This window comes from Bos taurus, chromosome 8 (assembly GCF_002263795.3).
Source record: "Bos taurus isolate L1 Dominette 01449 registration number 42190680 breed Hereford chromosome 8, ARS-UCD2.0, whole genome shotgun sequence".
Lineage (NCBI taxonomy): Eukaryota > Metazoa > Chordata > Mammalia > Artiodactyla > Bovidae > Bos > Bos taurus.
The window spans coordinates 59,415,952-59,434,401 of NC_037335.1; the positions used below are offsets into that span (position 1 = coordinate 59,415,952).

General features: G+C 36.0%; 1 protein-coding gene across 4 annotated transcripts in view; it reads left to right on the forward strand.

Annotated features, from left to right (window-relative positions):
- Positions 1-18,450, forward strand: part of UNC13B (unc-13 homolog B) — a 212,729-nt gene that overhangs the window by 28,930 nt on the left and 165,349 nt on the right. For all 4 annotated transcript variants that reach the window (NM_001193239.3, XM_024995783.2, XM_059889128.1 and 1 more), the window contains exons 2-3: positions 14,085-14,114; positions 16,940-17,039. In NM_001193239.3, coding sequence (NP_001180168.2) covers positions 14,085-14,114; positions 16,940-17,039 — 130 coding nt within the window. The remainder of the gene's footprint in view (positions 1-14,084; positions 14,115-16,939; positions 17,040-18,450) is intronic.

An 18,450-nucleotide genomic window follows, 5' to 3' on the forward strand; every position in this document is an offset into this window, starting at 1 on the left:
ACAAAGTCTGGGTAAAACATAAGCAACTTTTAATATTGCCTCCTAAGATCTAGTGGAGTAAAAGGGGATGATTCCTTTGCCATCTATGAAAATGGAGGGTTTTGTTTTGTTCTGTTATATATGTCAACCTCAAAGAAGGATGGGTAGAAGTCTTCTGACAGCTTTTGGGTCCCCAAAGAACCTCAGTGCTTCAACCATTAGTTCTATTGTCTCTAACTGTCCCAGAGAAATGGCCATTGATCCTTCTGTTTTATGGGGCCAAGTAGATGTGGCCTTTACCCTTCTTTTTTTTTTTTTTTTGGACCATGCTGTGTGGCATGTGGAGTTTCCCAACCAGGGATTGAATTCATGCACCCTGCATTCGAAGTGAGGAGTCTTAACCACTGGACCACCAGTGGAAGTCCCTGGAGTTTACTCTTTAATATGTTTATGCATCCAAGGATTGGGCACAGATAACCCATTACTCCTAAAAATATGTAAGTAAAAGCCAATACCATGTTTATATTTTAGGTGTAGCACTGGCATCTAAACTCAAAACTGCCTTATTACAATTACATTGCATCAATCAATTTTATATTATAAGGCTCATATTTTCTAATTATGTGAAAGAATTGGTAGTTACCAAACTGGTTACCAAAGAAAGTCTTGTTGCAAAGAAGTACTTATGGTATTTGTTTGGCGGAGGGGAGTGTATGTTTCAAAAAAGGAATTGTCTTATGAGCTAAAAAATAATTTTGGCCTTAAAGAGTTTTTGCCCATTATAGGAGTTAAGATTTTGGTGTGAATAACTCCCAAGGGGAGATAGAAAGCAAGAGGTGCATATAAACTGCCGTAAAAATTTGGAGCAAGGATGCTATTTTAGACTAACAGTATGTTGGAAAAAACTTGGGAAATTTAGTAAGAGATAATATTAGTGTTTGGTGTTGAAGAATGAGTATTTAAACATGTGAAAATGAAGTGTATTGTGAATATCCTTATTAAGGACAAGAGTCATATGTTTATTAACATATTTTCTTTTTTGCACAATTTACTTTCTTCCATTTTTTGATAACTGTATTAACAGTCATCATCATAGCTAACATTTATTGACTGCCTACTATGTGCCAGAATCTGTTCTAAGTGTTTTACTTTTATTAACTTAATCCTCATATATCTGTTATCTGTATTTTAACTTTTTTTTGCTTTGCTCTTTCCTGCCAGACATTGCTTCTTTTTAAAAAAAAATTTTGATCAAAATTCTATGCATGTATAGTTTAAAGGGTCAGGCAGTAAAGTACTATACATTTTGTTAGGACAAACAGCAGTCTCCCTTCCTTCCCACTAGAAGTTTCTTTAAGAAGACCTTATTTTTTAAGGTTTTTAAAATTAAAAAAAAATTTTTTTGGCCATGTTTTGCAGCATGCAGGATTTTAGTTTTCCGACCAAGGTTTGAACCCAGGCCTTCACTCTTGCCATTTTCTGTCCCCACTCTTTAGCTTCCAACCATAATCAAACTACCAGAGATCCCTCAAATGCACTATTTTTTCCCTCACTTCTGAAGATGCATACAGAATATGAAGATAAGTCAAATTTTAGCTTAGCCTTGTGAAAACCAGCCAAGCCACACAACTAGGTTTCCTGGGAAGAACAGGAATCAGTTCCTCAAGAGAATAGAGTTCACTTGGGAAACTAAAAGATTCAGGATGCATGCAGTCATAATAAACAGGCCATCTTGTTACCACTCGAACCTCAGAAATTTCTCAGTGTGGAATGGAGACATAATAATTGTTTGGTTTTTCTCTTTACTTGTTTTTTTTTTTCTACTTTTGTTCTCACTTTTCTCAGATTTGTCTGTGTGATTCACATTTCTCTCCCCTAAGTGAGATGCTGATTGATTTGGTCAGTCACTATCCCTTATGCTTACTTCTAGCATAGTTTTTCTTTCACAGCATCTCTTGAACAGCTGTGTAGTCTACCGATTGACTGCCTTTGGAACTGATGGTCGCTCTTGGTTTAATTAAAGAGGGACAGGTTGATGAAGTCATGTTGTAGATGTAGGTAATTAAATACATGAAGAACTGCACTGAGTTGCTTTCCTTTGCTCAGGGTCAGTGATACAGTGTTTGTTTTAGCAAGGCACCTAGAGCAGGATGGACTCCTTTTCATAGGTGAATGCCACATAGCTAGGTATAGAATCCTTGGATTGCCATTTTTTGGGTCATTTTGTCTTGAGAAGAATGTCGATAGATGGTGCTTTTCACTAAAATATTTTTAAGTACTGATCCCTTCTTTTTTTTGTTTATTAATCTTATCTGATACCCTTGATCTCTTTCTTCATCTGAAGAAAACTTTCTTCTGTATTTGAATATTACTTCTGTTCCATTTGTTCCTATATCATTTTTTAGGAACTCGAGTTATTCATGTGTTAGAGCTCTGCTACTGTCTGTCCCTCCTTTCCCTTCACCTCTTAAAATTTTATTAATCTTTCATTTTTTTTTCTTTTTCATTCTTAGAGAATTTCTTAAATTTCTTCTTTAAATCCTCATTTCAGTTTCTTCAATGTCGAAAGGCCTTTTCTCTTTATATGTCTAATGAATTTTTCGTAATTTCCCTCTTTCTTTTCTTTCAGTTTTAATTTTTATTATTACTTTATTCTTTTTCTTTTTCTGGCTACAGCACGGCTTATAGGATTTCAGTTCCTCAACTAGGCATCAAACATAAGCCATGGCAGTGAAAGCCTGGAACCCTAACCACTAGGCAACCAGGGAATTCCCGATAATTTTTCTTATGTTTGCCTTAATATTCTTATCTCACTGAGCTTCTTCTTTTTTTTTTTTTAATCTGCCTTTAGGAGACTTCCTTATTATTTTAGTCTTTCATTTTGCTTTTGTGACTCTATGTTTTAAATACTTAGAAGCTGTGAAATACTGCCTAATTTTTTTTTTGCAATACGTAATTTTAAGTGTTACTTTTGAGTGCTGTTTTCTTATTTTTCTTGTTTTAGAGTCATTTCATGGTCTTCTTAAAAACAGTTAAAAATTTGTCTCCACCCAAGAATAATAAGATATTCATTCATATGTAGCTTTTTTACCCTCCAGAAACAGGGTATTTCCTAAATGACCTCATTCTCCATTTCCTGTTAGAAGCCTCCACTTAGATTTTCACATAGGCCCCTGATTGCCAGTTAAGTGAGCCAGCAACCTCAGGAAATGAGGAGTAGCCTTGGCTGGAAATCATCCTATTAGGGGACATTTCTCATTGTGTAGAGTTTTTATTTGTATTTGGCAAAGCTTTTATGTTAGGTTCAGATCTGGTATGGCCACGCTGCTGCTTTGTATCAGAATAGTCCTGTCTTCTCCTAAAGAATGGGTCTGCTTGTTCGCTACCTTTGTTGCACTGGAAAATGGTCTGCCACTTGATAGTTGATCATAAAGGAGAGGGAAGGAAAAGGACATCTTGCTAACCAGTCAGAATGCCTGAGTCAACTCCTGTGTTCAGTTGTTTGACAGCTGTCACAGTTGGTGCATCTTTATATCCAGTTCAGTTCAGTTCAGTCACTCAGTCGTGTCCGACTCTTTGCGACCCCATGAACCACAGCACGCCAGGCCTCCCTGTCCATCACCAACTCTCGGAGTCTACCTGAACCCATGTCCGTTGAGTCAGTGATGCCATCCAACCATCTGATCCTCTGTTGTCCCCTTCTCCTCCTGCCCTCAATCTTTTCCAGCATCAGGGTCTTTTCTAATGAGTCAGTTCTTCACATCAGGTGGCCAAAGTATTGGAGTTTCAGCTTCAACATCAATCCTTCTGATCAACACCCAGGACTGATCTCCTTTAGGATGGACTGGTTGGATGTCCTTGCAGTCCAAGGGACTCTCAAGAGTCTTCTCCAACACCACAGTTCAAAAGCATCAATTCTTCGGCACTCAGCTTTCTTTATAGTCCAAATCTTACATCCATACATGACTACTGGAAAAACCATAGCCTTGACTGGACGGACCTTTGTTGACAAAGTAATATCTCTGCTTTTTAATATGCTGTCTAGGTTGGTCATAACTTTCCTTCCAAGGAGTAAGTGTCTTTTAATTTCATGGCTGCAGTCACCATCTGCAGTGATTTTGGAGCCCAGAAAAATAAAGTCAGCCACTGTTTCCACTGTTTCCCCATCTATTTGCCATGAAATGATGGGACCAGATGCCATGATCTTAGTTTTCTGAATGTTGAGCTTTAAGCCAACTTTTTCACTCTCTTCTTTTTCTTTCATCAAGAGGCTCTTTAGTTCTTCACTTTCTGCCATAAGGATGGTTTCATCTGCATATCTGAGGTTACTGATATTTCTCCCAGCAGTCTTGATTCTAGCTTGTGTTTCTTCCAGTCCACCGTTTCTCATGATGTACTCTGCATATAAGTTAAATAAGCAGGGTGACAATACACAGCCTTGACATACTGCTTTTCCTATTTGGAACCAGTCTGTTGTTCCATGTCCAGCTGTAAACATATACACCATAATAATTGCAACTATATTAAAAATACGTATTATACCAGATTGAAAACAGAACAGTAGGATTATATGATTCCTGTCTTTTAAAATGTTAAAGAAAGAAAGAAAGTGAAGTTGCTCAGTCATGTCCGACTCTTTGTGACCTCATGGACTGTAGCCTACCAGGCTCCTCTGTCCATGGGATTTTCCAGGCAATAGTACTGGAGTGGATTGCCATTTCCTTCTCCAGGGGATCTTCCCGACCCAGGGATCGAACCCGAGTCTCCCTCATTGTAGACAGGCACTTTACCATCTGAGCCACCAGGGATGTTTAAAATGTTAACTTTTTAGCAAAAAGGAAATGGTGGTTATCATATTTGACAAGTGACACTTCTTTAATGCTAGATTCTAAAACAGAAGGTTGCAAACAGGGGAACTAGTGCCACAAGGCTTTGGGAATTATTTCATCAGAAGGACAAAGTAGAACAATGCAGGTTAGCCATTCCCAGTGCCTGAGGAACCAGGTCACTGGGTGTAGAGTCAGTGTGAATAGGATTATTTCCTATAATCTCAAAGGTGCCAGTTGTAGATTTGATTCTTCAGTAAGGTCAGAGAAACTCAGGAACTGAAGTTCTAGTGTTTTTAAGCATTAGGCATAGTGCAAATAAAAAGAGAAATAATCTCTTGTTTTTACTTTTAATTGTAAGCATCCTGGAGCCAAATGCTCTGCCTGTGCATTCTCTCTGTCTTTTTTTAAAAAAAATTATTATTTATTTATTTGGCTCTACCAGGTCTTAGTTGCAGCATTTGAACTCTTGGTTTCGGCATGTGGGATCCAATTCCCTGACCAGGGATCGAACCCAGACCCCTGCATTGGGAGCACAGAGTCCTAGCCACTGGACCACAAGGAAAGCCACTGAGTTTTCTGTTTAACTCTGACTTCCAGAGTTTTCATATTGGCGGAGTCTTAAAGAGCTTGTGTTCAATTATGATTATCTCTTTTTTGCACGTTTTCTTTTTTGCTTTTCATACCTGTTAGTGTTGCGGTATTAGATGATAAGGAGGGATTGTGCACTGTAGTTGGAGCTCCTCTCAGCTTTGACTCTGAAAAAACTACCTTGAAATTAACTTCATATGTAGACAGATGACAAGTTTGTTGATCAGTCTGTTATGTTTTAACATCACTTTCAAATGATGTGACCAACAAGGCCTTAATTTCCAAAATATAAAATGGGTAATACAACTTAGTTTAAAAAAAACAACAAAAGCAATCAACCAACAACACAATAAAAACAGGCAGAAGACCTAAAGAGGCATTTCTCCAAAGAAGACAGGCACATGAAAAGATGCTCAACATCACTAATTATTAAAGAAATGCAAATTAAAACTACAATGAGGTATCACCTCACACTGGTCAGAATGGCCATCATTAAAAAGTCTACAAATAGCAAATGCTGGAGAGGGTGTGTAGAGAAGGAAACCTTCCTGCACTGTTGGTGGCAATGTAAATTGGTGCAGTCGCTATGGAAAACAGTATGGAAATGGCAGCCCCCTCTAGTATTCTTGCTTGGGAAATCCCATGAACAGAGGAGCCTGGCTAGTTACAGTCCATGGGATCTCAAAGAGTTGGACATGACTGAGCTCACACACACACACACACACACACAATAGCCTGGCATGAAAAAGAATATGAAAATATATATAACCTAATTACTTCACTGTACGCCAGAAACTAACACAACATTGTAAATCAACTATACTTCAATCAAAAAAAAAAAGAGTACCTGGGGTAGGAGTTAACTTTACTACTTTTAAAGTCATCCACTGAGTTTTTAAATTTTGGTTACTATAGTTTTTAGTTCTAAAACTGACACTTGTTTCTTCTTTATATCTTTCATTTCCTTGCCAAGTTCAATTCAGTCGCTCATTTGTGTCTGACTCTCTGCCACCCCATGGACTATAGCACACCAGGCCTCCCTGTCCATTGCCAACTCCCAGAGTTTACTCAAACTCATGTCCATTGAGTTGGTGATGCCATCCAACCATCTGATCCTCTGTTGTTCCCTTCTCCTTCCACCTTCAATCTTTCCCAGCATCAGGGTCTTTTTAAATGAGTCAGTTCTTCACATCAGGTGGCCAAAGTATTGGAGTCTCAGCTTCAGCATCAGTCCTTCCAATGAATATTCAGGACTGATTTCCTTTAGGATGGACTGGTTGGATCTCCTTGCTGTCCAAGGGACTCTCAAGAGTCTTCTGCAACACCAGAATTCAAAAGCATCAAATCTTTGGCGCTTAGTTTTCTTTATAGTCCAGCTCTCACATCCATACATGACTATTGGAAAAACCATAGCTTTGACTAGATGGACCTTTGCTGGCAAAGTAATGTCTCTGCTTTTTAATATGCTGTCTAGGTTGGTCATAACTTTTCTTCCAAGGAGCAAGCATCTTTTAATTTCATGGCTGCAGTCACCATCTGCAGTGATTTTGGAGCCCAAGAAAATAAAGTCTGTCACTTTATTTTATAAACTCTTTGCCAGGAGTTTCCAGCTTTTCATTTATTTAGTTCAATTACAAATATGTTCGTAATTATTCATTGAAGTATCTTTATGATGGCTGTTTTAAAATCCTCATCAGATAATTTCAACCCTCGTGTCATCTCAGTTTTAGCACCTGATTTTATTTATTAATGTATTTTTAAAAAATTGGTTTGCTTAAAACTGCAGGTACATTTTGGAGAAAAGAATTGGTCAGAACAGCTAAAGAAGCCTGGAAAGCAGAGAACTCATTTTGTTTCATTTAGTATGTTGGCTCCTAATCTTTTCTTGTTTGCAGTGAAGTCAACCCCCACCCCAGGTGCTCTTTTTTTTTTTAACTGAAGTATCAGGAACATTATAACATTATAGAGTATTTGATATTTAAGTGTGCACATATATTTTTATTACAAATAAAAAATAAAATGGATATCAAATTTAGTATAGTATTCTAAGGTTAAAGTAGTGACAGCTGAAACAGTCTTTGTTACTCTCTAGGCATTAATATAAAAATTCAGAATAAATTAGTAAAACTAGGCCTTCAGAATTCTGAGGATTTTATTTTTCAAGTAACACCAAGCACAATTTGATGTTTCTTTAAAAGTGAATTTCCATGCTGTTGTTTTTGCCGAAATCTAGTGCATGTAACTTGATCATCAGAACATTGTAATTTATGAAAATAGTTAATTTTTAAATGGTAATTGGAATATTTTATGTCTCAGTGTCCTTCCACATCATTTCTTTTATCTCCTCTTAACCTCATTTTGCAGAAACTAGATTGACAAAAATCTTCATTTTCTAGAACAAATGTAGCTTTCATTTCTATCTGAAAACCTTGAGGCCTAAGATAGTTATGCTTTTTGTCTAAGGGTCTATATAATGAACCGGAGAAGGCAATGGCACCCCACTCCAGTACTCTTGCCTGGAAAATCTCATGGACGGAGGAGCCTGGTAGGCTGCAGTCCATGGGGTCGCTATGAGCCGGACACGACTAAGTGACTTCACTTTCACTTTTCACTTTCACGCATTGGAGAAGTAAATGGCAACCCATTCTAGTGTTCTTGCCTGGAGAATCCCAGGGACGGGGGAGCCTGGTGGGCTGCCGTCTGTGGGGTCGCACAGAGTCGGACACGACTGAAGCAACTTAGCAGCAGCAGCTGCAGCTCTTCTACTGGAATCCTAACTTTTCTGCAACTTTCTCTAACCAGCCATGCATCTCTGTTTCAGCCCCTCAAGATTCAGGTTGGGAACGTGATTGCTATACCTTGATCTGTTGTCTTTGACTTCTTTTTTCCCTGCCCCGCTTCTTTTTAATTTTTTTATTTATTTATTCCCTCCCTCCGCCCCCCACCTTTGACTTTTGCCGTGAGTTGTAAAGTTCTGCTTCCCTCCTCTTTCAGGATTTCTTCAGAAGAGGGAGAGTATTTTGATACTAGGGAGCCCAGAGGACAAATAGCCACCTCGTACATTTAATGCAGTATTTGTTTTTTGTTTAACACCATTTTGTGCATAGTTGTTTCAATCTATAATTCCCTGATGACATATGATGTTGAACATCTTTTCATAGGATTACTTGCCATGGGTGTATCTTTTTTGGTGAGGTATCTGTTAAGGTCTTTTGCCCATTTTAAAATGAGATTGTGTGTTTTCTTACTTAGTTTTGAGTTTTTTTATATATTTTGAATAACAGTCCTTTATCATATGTGTCTTTTGCAAAATACACGTCTATAGCTTGTTTTCTCATTCTCTTGACACATTGTCTTTCACAGAGCAGTTTTTGATTTTAGTGAAGTCCAGCTTATCAGTTATTTCTTTCATAAATTATTCCTCTTATAACTAAAAAATCCATCACATGCCCTAGATTTATCTAGATTTTTTTCTCCTATGTTATTTTCTAGGAGTTTTATGTTTTACTTTGTGTCTGTGATCTGTTTTGAATTAACTCTCGTGAAGGTCTTTGTCTAGATTCATTTTTTATATGTTAATATCCATTTGTCCTAGCCCCATTTATTGAAAAAACTATCATTGCTCTGTTTTATTGCCTTTGCTCCTTTGTTTAAAGATTGGTTGATTACATTTTCATGAGCTTATTTCTAGCTCTCTATTCTGTTCCATTGATTTGTCTCTTCTTTTCTTAATACTATATTGTCTTGAATACTATTAACTTTATAAAAAGTCAGTGTTGGGTAGTGTCAGTCCTCCAAATTTGTTCTTTTGCTTTGATATTAAGTTGGCTATTCTGAGTCTTTTTCCTCTCCATATAAACTTTAGAATCAGTTTATCTGTATCCACAAAGTAACTTGCTGGAATTTTGATTAGGATTCATTTCAAGTTAAGTTTTACATATGGCATGAAGTAAGGATAATATGTGTTATTTATATCACGTATATTATATTTATATTATATTATTTATAATATTTATATTATTTATAAATATATGTGATATATGTTATATATCATGTGATATATAACATATATCATATATCACACATATATTATATATGATATATATTTATATTATATAAATATATGTGATATAAATATTATATTATTTATGTAATATATAAATATAATATATTTATATTACATTTATAATATGTGTTATTTATAAATTATTTACTGTAATTTATATCATTACACACTATATTTTATGCTATTCTTGGATATATTTCTATTTTATTCCATTGGTCTGTGTCTATTTTCCTTGTACTGCCACACTGTCTTGATTACTGTAGCTTTTACAGTAAGTTGTGAATTAAATGAAATTGAAGAATAATTAAGAGAAATTGACACAAGACTAAAAGGGAGAGTCCAGTGGGAGACATACTTTGAATGAAAAGGAATAGATTTTGGCACTAATAAAATAGAGAAGGCCTCGTAAAAGGTGCTGGATTACCCATCTGTTGGAAAAAGCAAGGCTTGCATGTCAGCTAAGGTGAAGCTTTTAGTTGTAATGCAGAACAAGGATAATGGCAGATCTGTACTCTGAGTTTCCTAAGTAGCATTGTGTCTTAAGATTTCCTTATCTTTTTTCCCCCCTGTGGCATTTAGGCTTAATCTTCTTTGACAGAAAGATAGTTGATGCTTTCTGGAGTTTAGCAGTTTTCCTGCTTGTGTGGTCTTTGATCTTTCCTAAGAGCTGGTAGGCTACAGTCCCAGCATGGGATTCTGTCTTAGGCAGTTCTCCACTGATGTTTTGGAAACCAAGCTCTGTGTGATCATTTAGACTGGAACACTCCCTCTCTCTCTCTTTTTTAAAAGACAGTTTATTTTATTGAAGTATAGTTGACTTAACAATGCTGTGTTAATTTCTGAAGTACAGTAAAGTGATTCAGTTATACATACATATACAATCTTTTTCATACTCTTTTCCCTTATGGTTTATCACAGGATATTGAATATAGTTTCCTGTGCTCTACAATAAGACATTGTTGTTTATCCATTCTCTATATATAATTGTTTGCTTCTGCTAATCCCAAACTTCTAATTCATCCCATCACCACCACCTCCCCCCTTGGCACCCACAGATCTGATCTCTATGTCTGTAAGTCTCTGTTTCATAGGTAAGTTCATTAGTGTCATATTTTGCTGCTGCTGCTAAGTCACTTCAGTCGTGTCTGACTCTGTGTGACCCCGTAGATGGCAGCCCACCAGGCTTCCCCATCCCTGGGATTCTCCAGGCAAGAACACTGGAGTGGGCTGCCACTTCCTTCTCTAATGCATGAAAGTGAAAAGTGAAAGTGAAGTTGCTCAGTCGTGTCTGACTCTTAGCGACCCCATGGACTGCAGCCTTCCAGGCTTCTCCGTCCATGAGATTTTCCAGGTAAGAGTACTGGAGTGGGGTGCCATTGCCTTCTCCAAGTGTCATATTTTAGATTCCATGTATAAGTGGTATCATATGGTATTTGTCTTTCTCTTTCTGACTTCACTTAGTGTGACAATCTCAAACTCCATCCTTGTTGCTGCATATGGCATTATTTCATTCTTTTTATGGCTGAGTAATATTTCACTGTATGTATTGAACCACATCTTTACCCATCATCTGTTGATGGACATTTAGGGTATTTCCCTGTCTTTGGTATTGTAAATAGTGCTGCTATGAGGATATGAGTGCATGTATCTTTTTTAAAAATTAATTTTTATTGGAGTATAGTCGCCTTACAATGTTGTGTTAATTTCTGTTGTATAGCAAAATAAACCAGCTCTTGCATGTATCTTTTGAATTATAGTTCTTCAAATATATGCCGAGGAGTAGAATTGCAGGATCATATGGCAACTCTGTTTTTAGATTTTTAAGGAACCCCCACACTGTTCTCCATAGTGACTACACCTGTTTACACTCCCACCAACAATGTAGAAGAGTTCCTGTTTCTCTGCACTTCTCCAGCATTTGTTGTTTGTAGACTTTTTAGTGAGGGCCATTCTGATACTTTATTTTAGTTCTGATTTACATTCCTCTCTAATAATTAGTGATGTTGAGCATCTTTTCATGTGCTTGTTGGCCATCTCATTGTCTCCTTTGGAGAAATCTCTCTTTAGAAAGTCTTCTGCCCATTTTTTGATTGTGGTGTTTGTTTTTTGTTATTGAGTTGTATGAACTCTGTATATTTTGGTAATTAAACCCTTGTTGGTCATAAAATTGCAAGTATTTTCTCTCATTCTGTAGGGTGTCTTTTTGTTTATGATTTCTTTTGCTGTACAAAAGCTAATAAGTTTGATTGCATCCCATTTGTTTATTTTTTGCTTTTACTTCTGTTGCCTTAGGAGACTGACCTAAGAAAACATTGGTATGATTCATGTCAGAGAATGTTTTGCCTGTGTTCTCTTCTAGGAGTTTTATGGTATCAAACTTATATTTAAGTCTTTAAACTACTTTGAGTTTATTTTTGTGTAGAGTGAGGCAGTGTGCTAATGTCATTGATTTACATGCAGCTGTCCAACTTTCCCAACACCAGTTGCCAAAGAAACTCTTTTCTCCATTGTATATTCTTGTCTCCTTTGCCTGTAGGTATGTGGGTTTATTTTCTGGGCTCTCTATTCCACTTATCCACACGTCTGTTTTTGTGGCAATACCACACCGTTTTGATTGTAGCTTTGTAGTATTGTCTGAAGTCTGGGAGGATTATGCCTCCTACATTGTTCTTTTTCTCAGAATTGCTTTGGCAATTCTTCGTCTTTTATAATTCCATATAAATTTTAGGATTATTTGTTCTAGTTCTGTGGAAAAAGCCATGGGTAATTTGATAGGGATTCCATTAAACCTGAAGATTGCTTTAAGGTAGTATGGCCATATTAACAATATTGATTCTTCCAATCCAAGAGCATAAGGTATCTTTCCATTTCTGTAAATCATCTTCAGTTTCCTTTGTAAGTGTTTTATACTTCTCTACCTATAAGCCTTTCCTCTCCTTGGTGAAGTTTACTCTTTTTTTTTTTTTTTTTTTACTTTTTACCTATACAATATTGTATTGGTTTTGCCATATATCAACATGAATCCGCCACAGGTATACACGTGTTCCCCATCCTGAACCCTCCTCCCTCCTCCGTCCCCGTACCATCCCTCTGGGTCATCCCAGTGCACCAGCCCTAAGCATCCAGTATCTTAAGTTTTGTTTTTAAAAAATATTTATTTATTTGGCTGCACTGGGTCTTAGTTTTGGCATATGAACTCTTAATTGCAGCGTATGGGATCTAGTTCATTGACCAGGGATCAAAGCTGGCCCCCTGGCCCCCCTGCATTGGGAGCATGGAGTCTTTAGCCACTGGACCACCAGGGAAGTACCTTAAGTATTTTTTTTTTTTTTGGATGTGATTTTAAAAGGGATTGTGTTTTTACTTTCCCTGTCTGATATTTCATTGTTAGTGAAAAGAAATGCAGCCAGTTTCTGTATGTTAATCTTCTATCCTGGGTTTTTGTGTTGAGCCTTAAGGGTTTTTGATATATAGTATCATGTTATCTGCATATAATGACAGTTTTACCTCTTCTCTTCTAGTTTGGATAGCTTTTATTTGAACAGGAATTCTTTTGATATCTGCTTATTCCCAGAAAAAAGTTACTTTTCACTCTTGTTTAAAACTTGTCCCAGATTTAGCCTATTAGCTCTTATTTTGGCATGAATGGAATGGAGGAGTTCCTATGATGGGTTTTAAATAAAGAATATGAATAATTTAAATCTTAGAAAGTTCATCTGACATGAATTTGGGTGCCTGCCGTAGGAATAATTTAGTTCTCTTGACCTCTTTGTCAGAGGCTGTAAGAGATGTCTTCTTGGCCTTGCCCCGTCCCCACTGGCTGGGGTGCTCTAGGTGCTGCGAGGAGACACTCTGCACCCCTGCGAACATGGCACTCCGAGGGGTGCCTGAGCGTGCGGGCCACAGTCGGCACCGAACGCGCCCTGCTCGCCGTGGCCCTGGGGACTTCGAGCAGGCGCTGCGCACCGGTCCCACTCAGCTGTTGGGTCTGGAAATTCACAGAATAATAACACGAATGGGTAACAACAGAAAACGGTGTTGTAACAGTGGGAATCAGCAATTTTGCACAGGAGGCTTTGGGAGATGTTTACTGTAGTCTGCCTGAAGTTGGGACAAAATTGACAAACAAGAAGAGTTTGGTGCTTTGGAAAGTGTGAAAGCTGCTAGTGAACTCTATTCTCCTCTATCAGGAGAAGTAACTGAAGTTAATAAAGCTCTAGCAGAAAATCCAGGACTTGTCAACAAATCTTGTTATCAAGATAGTTGGCTGATGAAGATGACATTCAGTAACCCATCAGAACTAGATGAACTAATGAGTGAAGAAGCATATAAGAAATACATAAAATCTATTGAGGAGTGAAAATGGAACCCCTAAATAAACTAGTTTGAAACAAAACAAAAAGATGTTTTCTTGGAGTATAAGATTAGATTGGATGACTTTTAAGGACCCTTCTGGCATTCAAGTTTTGATTAGAAGTCTCAGCTTTTTTTCTCTAATGACTTAGACTTAAAAATCTAGTCCTAACTCTAATCTTGGCACATACTAATTTACTAAAGAAATGCTGGTTAAATAAATTAATTTGCAGGAATTCTTCATGGTGTCCTCTTTTTTTCTCTTGCAGTTAAAAGAGCCAAATTCCAGGGTTCACCAGGTAAGGCCAGCCTTTAATTCTTTTTTTTTTTTTTTTTCAGCCTTTAATTCTTACGTACTTCTCCCCATACTTGCTATGATTTAAAAACATTCTTTCAAAAAAACGTAAATGTCATTTGATTCATTGGTTAAATTAGTTAAACGCACTAAGTTCATTAAATTAATTAAAAAGTCAGTATGGAAAGATGTTGGTCAAGGGGGTGCAAAGTTATACCAAATGAATAATTTCTGAAAATCTGATGTACAATAATGTGTCTGTGTTTAACAAATATTATATACTTCAAATTGCTAAGAGGGTAGATCTCAAGTGTTCTCAACTCTCACACAAACAGAGGAAATGGTAATTATAAGGTGGTGAGGAATGTGAATATTCTTGATTATGGTGATTATTTCACTTTGTATACATATACAAAATCATTAGATTGTACACCTTAAATATATACAATTTTAAATTGCCAGTTATACCTCAAAAAGTTGAAGAAAAAAAACTATGCTTTTATAAAACATCAAAGAAATCTCTGTCAATCTAGTGAAAAGTTAGTCTCCTTACATATTGGCCAACTTAGTTCTACTTCTCAGAAGTAACTGTTTTGAGGTTTTTATACACCTTTTCAGACTTTTTCTGTGTATGTGCATGTATACACTAATGAATCAGCTACACATGTGGCTTTTTTTCCAACAACACATCATAAAAGTTTTTTCTTGTGTACATGTGTGTATATATACATCTGCTTTTTTTTCCAACAACACATCATAAAAGTTTTTTCTTGTGTATGTGTGTGTATACATATATCTGGTTCTTTCTTTCAAAATGTTGTACACAGACTGTTATATTTAAAACAGATAACCAACAAGAAACTATTGTAAAAAAAAAGTATACAGAATGTTGTTGTACCCTAGGTCCCTGATTGAATATTCAGGTCATTTCAATTTTTTTGCCATAAGCAATACATCTTCTTAATGCATTTATTATTGCCTGCTTTTGAAAATGTATCTGTATGCTGGAATCCAAAAGTAGAGAATTGCTGGGCCAAAAGTATGTATTTTAAACAAATTTAGTAGCTGCTGCCAAAGTGTGCCTCTGAAAGGTTTACTAGCTTTTAATCAGGCCAAAAGTATATGAGTGTTTATTTTCCCAAATCCTTACCAACATTAAATAGCATGAAATTTTTTAATCTTTTCTCATGTGAAGGTGAAAAGGGTATCTCCTTATTTTAATACACATTTTCTTAACTGAATATCAAGTTAGTTACAAAGACTTACTCTGATTACTGCTGGGGCCAGAAGGAGAGTACTGTGGATTATGGGGGGAAAGAACATACTGGGAACCCAAGAAAAATCTGAAAGACCAAACCTGGATGCAACAGAAACTAAAGGAGTTTCTGAGCCTACTGCTCTCTCCAGTGGCTGCAGGTTAGGACTTCTCTTTCTGAAAAGCTTTTTTGCTCTCCTTTCTCTTCAAGCAGGTTTTTTATGCTTACCTGCCTTGCATATACCCCATAATAGCTACTCCAATGGAATTTATGTGCCTCTCCTTTGAGCTTCTTCAATCATTTGTCACTATTTCTCTGTTTTCTCTATTGAAAATATTTTGCGAGGGAATCATATTGGTCTCAGCTTCTGGTTAGCTCATTAATTGACTGGCTGCTTTTGGGTGGCATCTCCTTTTGGTCTGGCCAGCTATATGGTTGAATATGGGGAATGGAGTACAAAATCCTATGCTAGAAAACAGCTCATTGGTATACTGCATTGCTACTACCAAATATGGATGGGAATTCCCTCACGTGGGTGGGCTTGTATCCTCATATACCTTTGATATAACTGTAGTTATAATTATGGGTATAAAACGCCATAGTTTTTTATGATGCTTAAGAGAAAGATTTGCCTTCTAATAGAAGTACATGACAGTGCCCATTTTCTTACACCTCCAACATTGATAGTTGCTTTAAGTGATCTTTGACAATTTGGTGAGTCAAAAATGATAGTCTTTTTTTTTTTTCATTTTATAAAGTTATTATTAACTTATTACATAGAAAAGTGAACTCTCAATTCGGTGTCTCTAATCATGGCTGATACAAAGGAAGTAACAAAATGTGCTGTGTTAGGTCAGATTTCTGAGTTTTGAGATCCAGGCCACCTACCTTTGTTTGGTACTCAATTTATACTCTCAGGTTAGAGAATTTCATTTTCTCTAATCTGTAATAATATTTCTTTTTATGTAAGTTGTGCTCTAGGCCAAGGTGAATAGATTGAGCTTGAAATCCATTTCCTTTATGAGGGTTTTTCCTCTGTGTTTGTCACTGTAAACAACTAGAGGTAACTGTTTCCTCTTCTGTCTTCTTTTAGCACTTTTTCTCTGTGGTACTTACTTCTTTATATGTTAATTTGCATAATGTCTTTTCTGTAAGATCAATTAGATTATTATTTTTTCAAACTTCAAGTGGGCTATAAAGTCAACCTATGTGGTTATGATTAATATTTTAATTTAATTAGAATAGAAAATACCAAGGTATCACATCTTGCATTTCATAAAGCTTTCGTTTTTGTTTATATGTGTGTGCATGTGTGTCTGTTGGAAAAGGATAAAGTAGAGTCCTTAAATTTGAAAAACACTATTATAGCTTATGCTTTTGAGAATAGTATGTGTTTTATAATTTTTTTGTACCTCTGTGTTTAAAATGATACTATATTGTAGAATATATAATTTCAGTTTTTCCTTACATGTAATACTATAATTTGGACATTATTTAATTCCAAGGACTTTGTGAGATTGGATAACCATCTGAGCACTAAGTATTATATCTTTGTTTTGCCTTTTTTTCAAAGACAAATTTAACACATATGTGACCCTGAAAGTGCAAAATGTGAAGAGTACAACTGTAGCAGTTCGTGGCGATCAACCTTCCTGGGAACAAGATTTTATGTTGTAAGTACTTTGCAGTAGCAGCATGCCTACAATATTTGATAATATTTCCAAGTTAATCACATTGGATTAAACAAGTAGAGGCTAAAGATTTTGTGTATATATAAGATTTATAAAACATATTAAATATTCAAAAACATTTTAATAGCATGTTAAGTATTCTTTTTTTTAATTTATTTATTTTTCATTTAATTTTAGATTTTTTTTTTCTAATTTTATTTTATTTTTAAACTTTACATAATTGTATTAGTTTTGCCAAATATCAAAATGAATCCGCCACAGGTATACATGTGTTCCCTATCCTGAACCAGTGAGGTATGTAGTAGGTACACACACCTACTACAGTAAAGTGATCTGCAGTTTTGTTCCCTCCCAGATTTATAATATATTTTCAGAAATGAATTATGAATTCGAGTAAACTCTCAGTTTATGTGGGTGAAAATATACCTAGTCAGATCTACCTACTAGTCAGAATTAGCTGCAGTACAACATACTTAGTGTGATATTAAACCTAACTTAATGTTTTTTCAGTTCTCAGAAGACTCCTTGAAGGAATGTGGTTATGCATGTGAGGCCTGTGTTTGCATTTCTAAGTCACCTGCTTTTTTAAAATACTCTATTTAAACTGCTGTCTTTATTTTTTTTTAATTTATTTTTTAATTGGAGGAAAATTGCTTTACAATCTTTTGTTGGTTCTGGCTGTACAATAACACAAATCAGCCATAATACACACATATCTCCTCCATTTGGAGCCTCCCCGCTTAAGTCACCTGCTTTTGAAGATAAGGACATGTGCTTTTAATCCTTTTTGTTTTATGGAGTAAAATATTTTACCTTCATCTAATTAATAATAAAAATGAGTAAATGTTAGTTGAATTGCTTGCATATGACACAGAATTTAGTATATTATGATTGTGACTTTAAAAACTTGCTATTTCCTTTTTTCCTCTTAAATTTAAGCAATTTTTTTTTCTGATCTAGGAAAGGAAAGTAAAATATAGGCTATCATTTCTGAAAGACTGAGCCAATCACTTAGCTTCTCTGAGTGTCAATTTCCTTATCTATAAAGGTCTACTCTCTCACAAGGTTATACTTATTTTGGGGGAAGGTGGGCACAAGTTGGTCAAAAAGAAAATGTATTAAAATTTCTGTGAAATTTGTGATTGAAGTGAAATTGTGAGTTTTATAGTGCATCTGAGACATAGGATGACTCTCTTTATGGGGGAATATTCTAATCCTCTAGGCTTTTAATATGTTGCTGCTTATAGTACCACTTAGGAAACTTTATTATAGTACTTAAAGGTTAAGATTATGAGGGTTTGGGCTAAGACAGTAACAGAAGGATAGATGGAAGATATTAAGGAGGTAGAACCAAGACTTGTCTTGGATGACTGGATAAGTGGCGTGATACTCA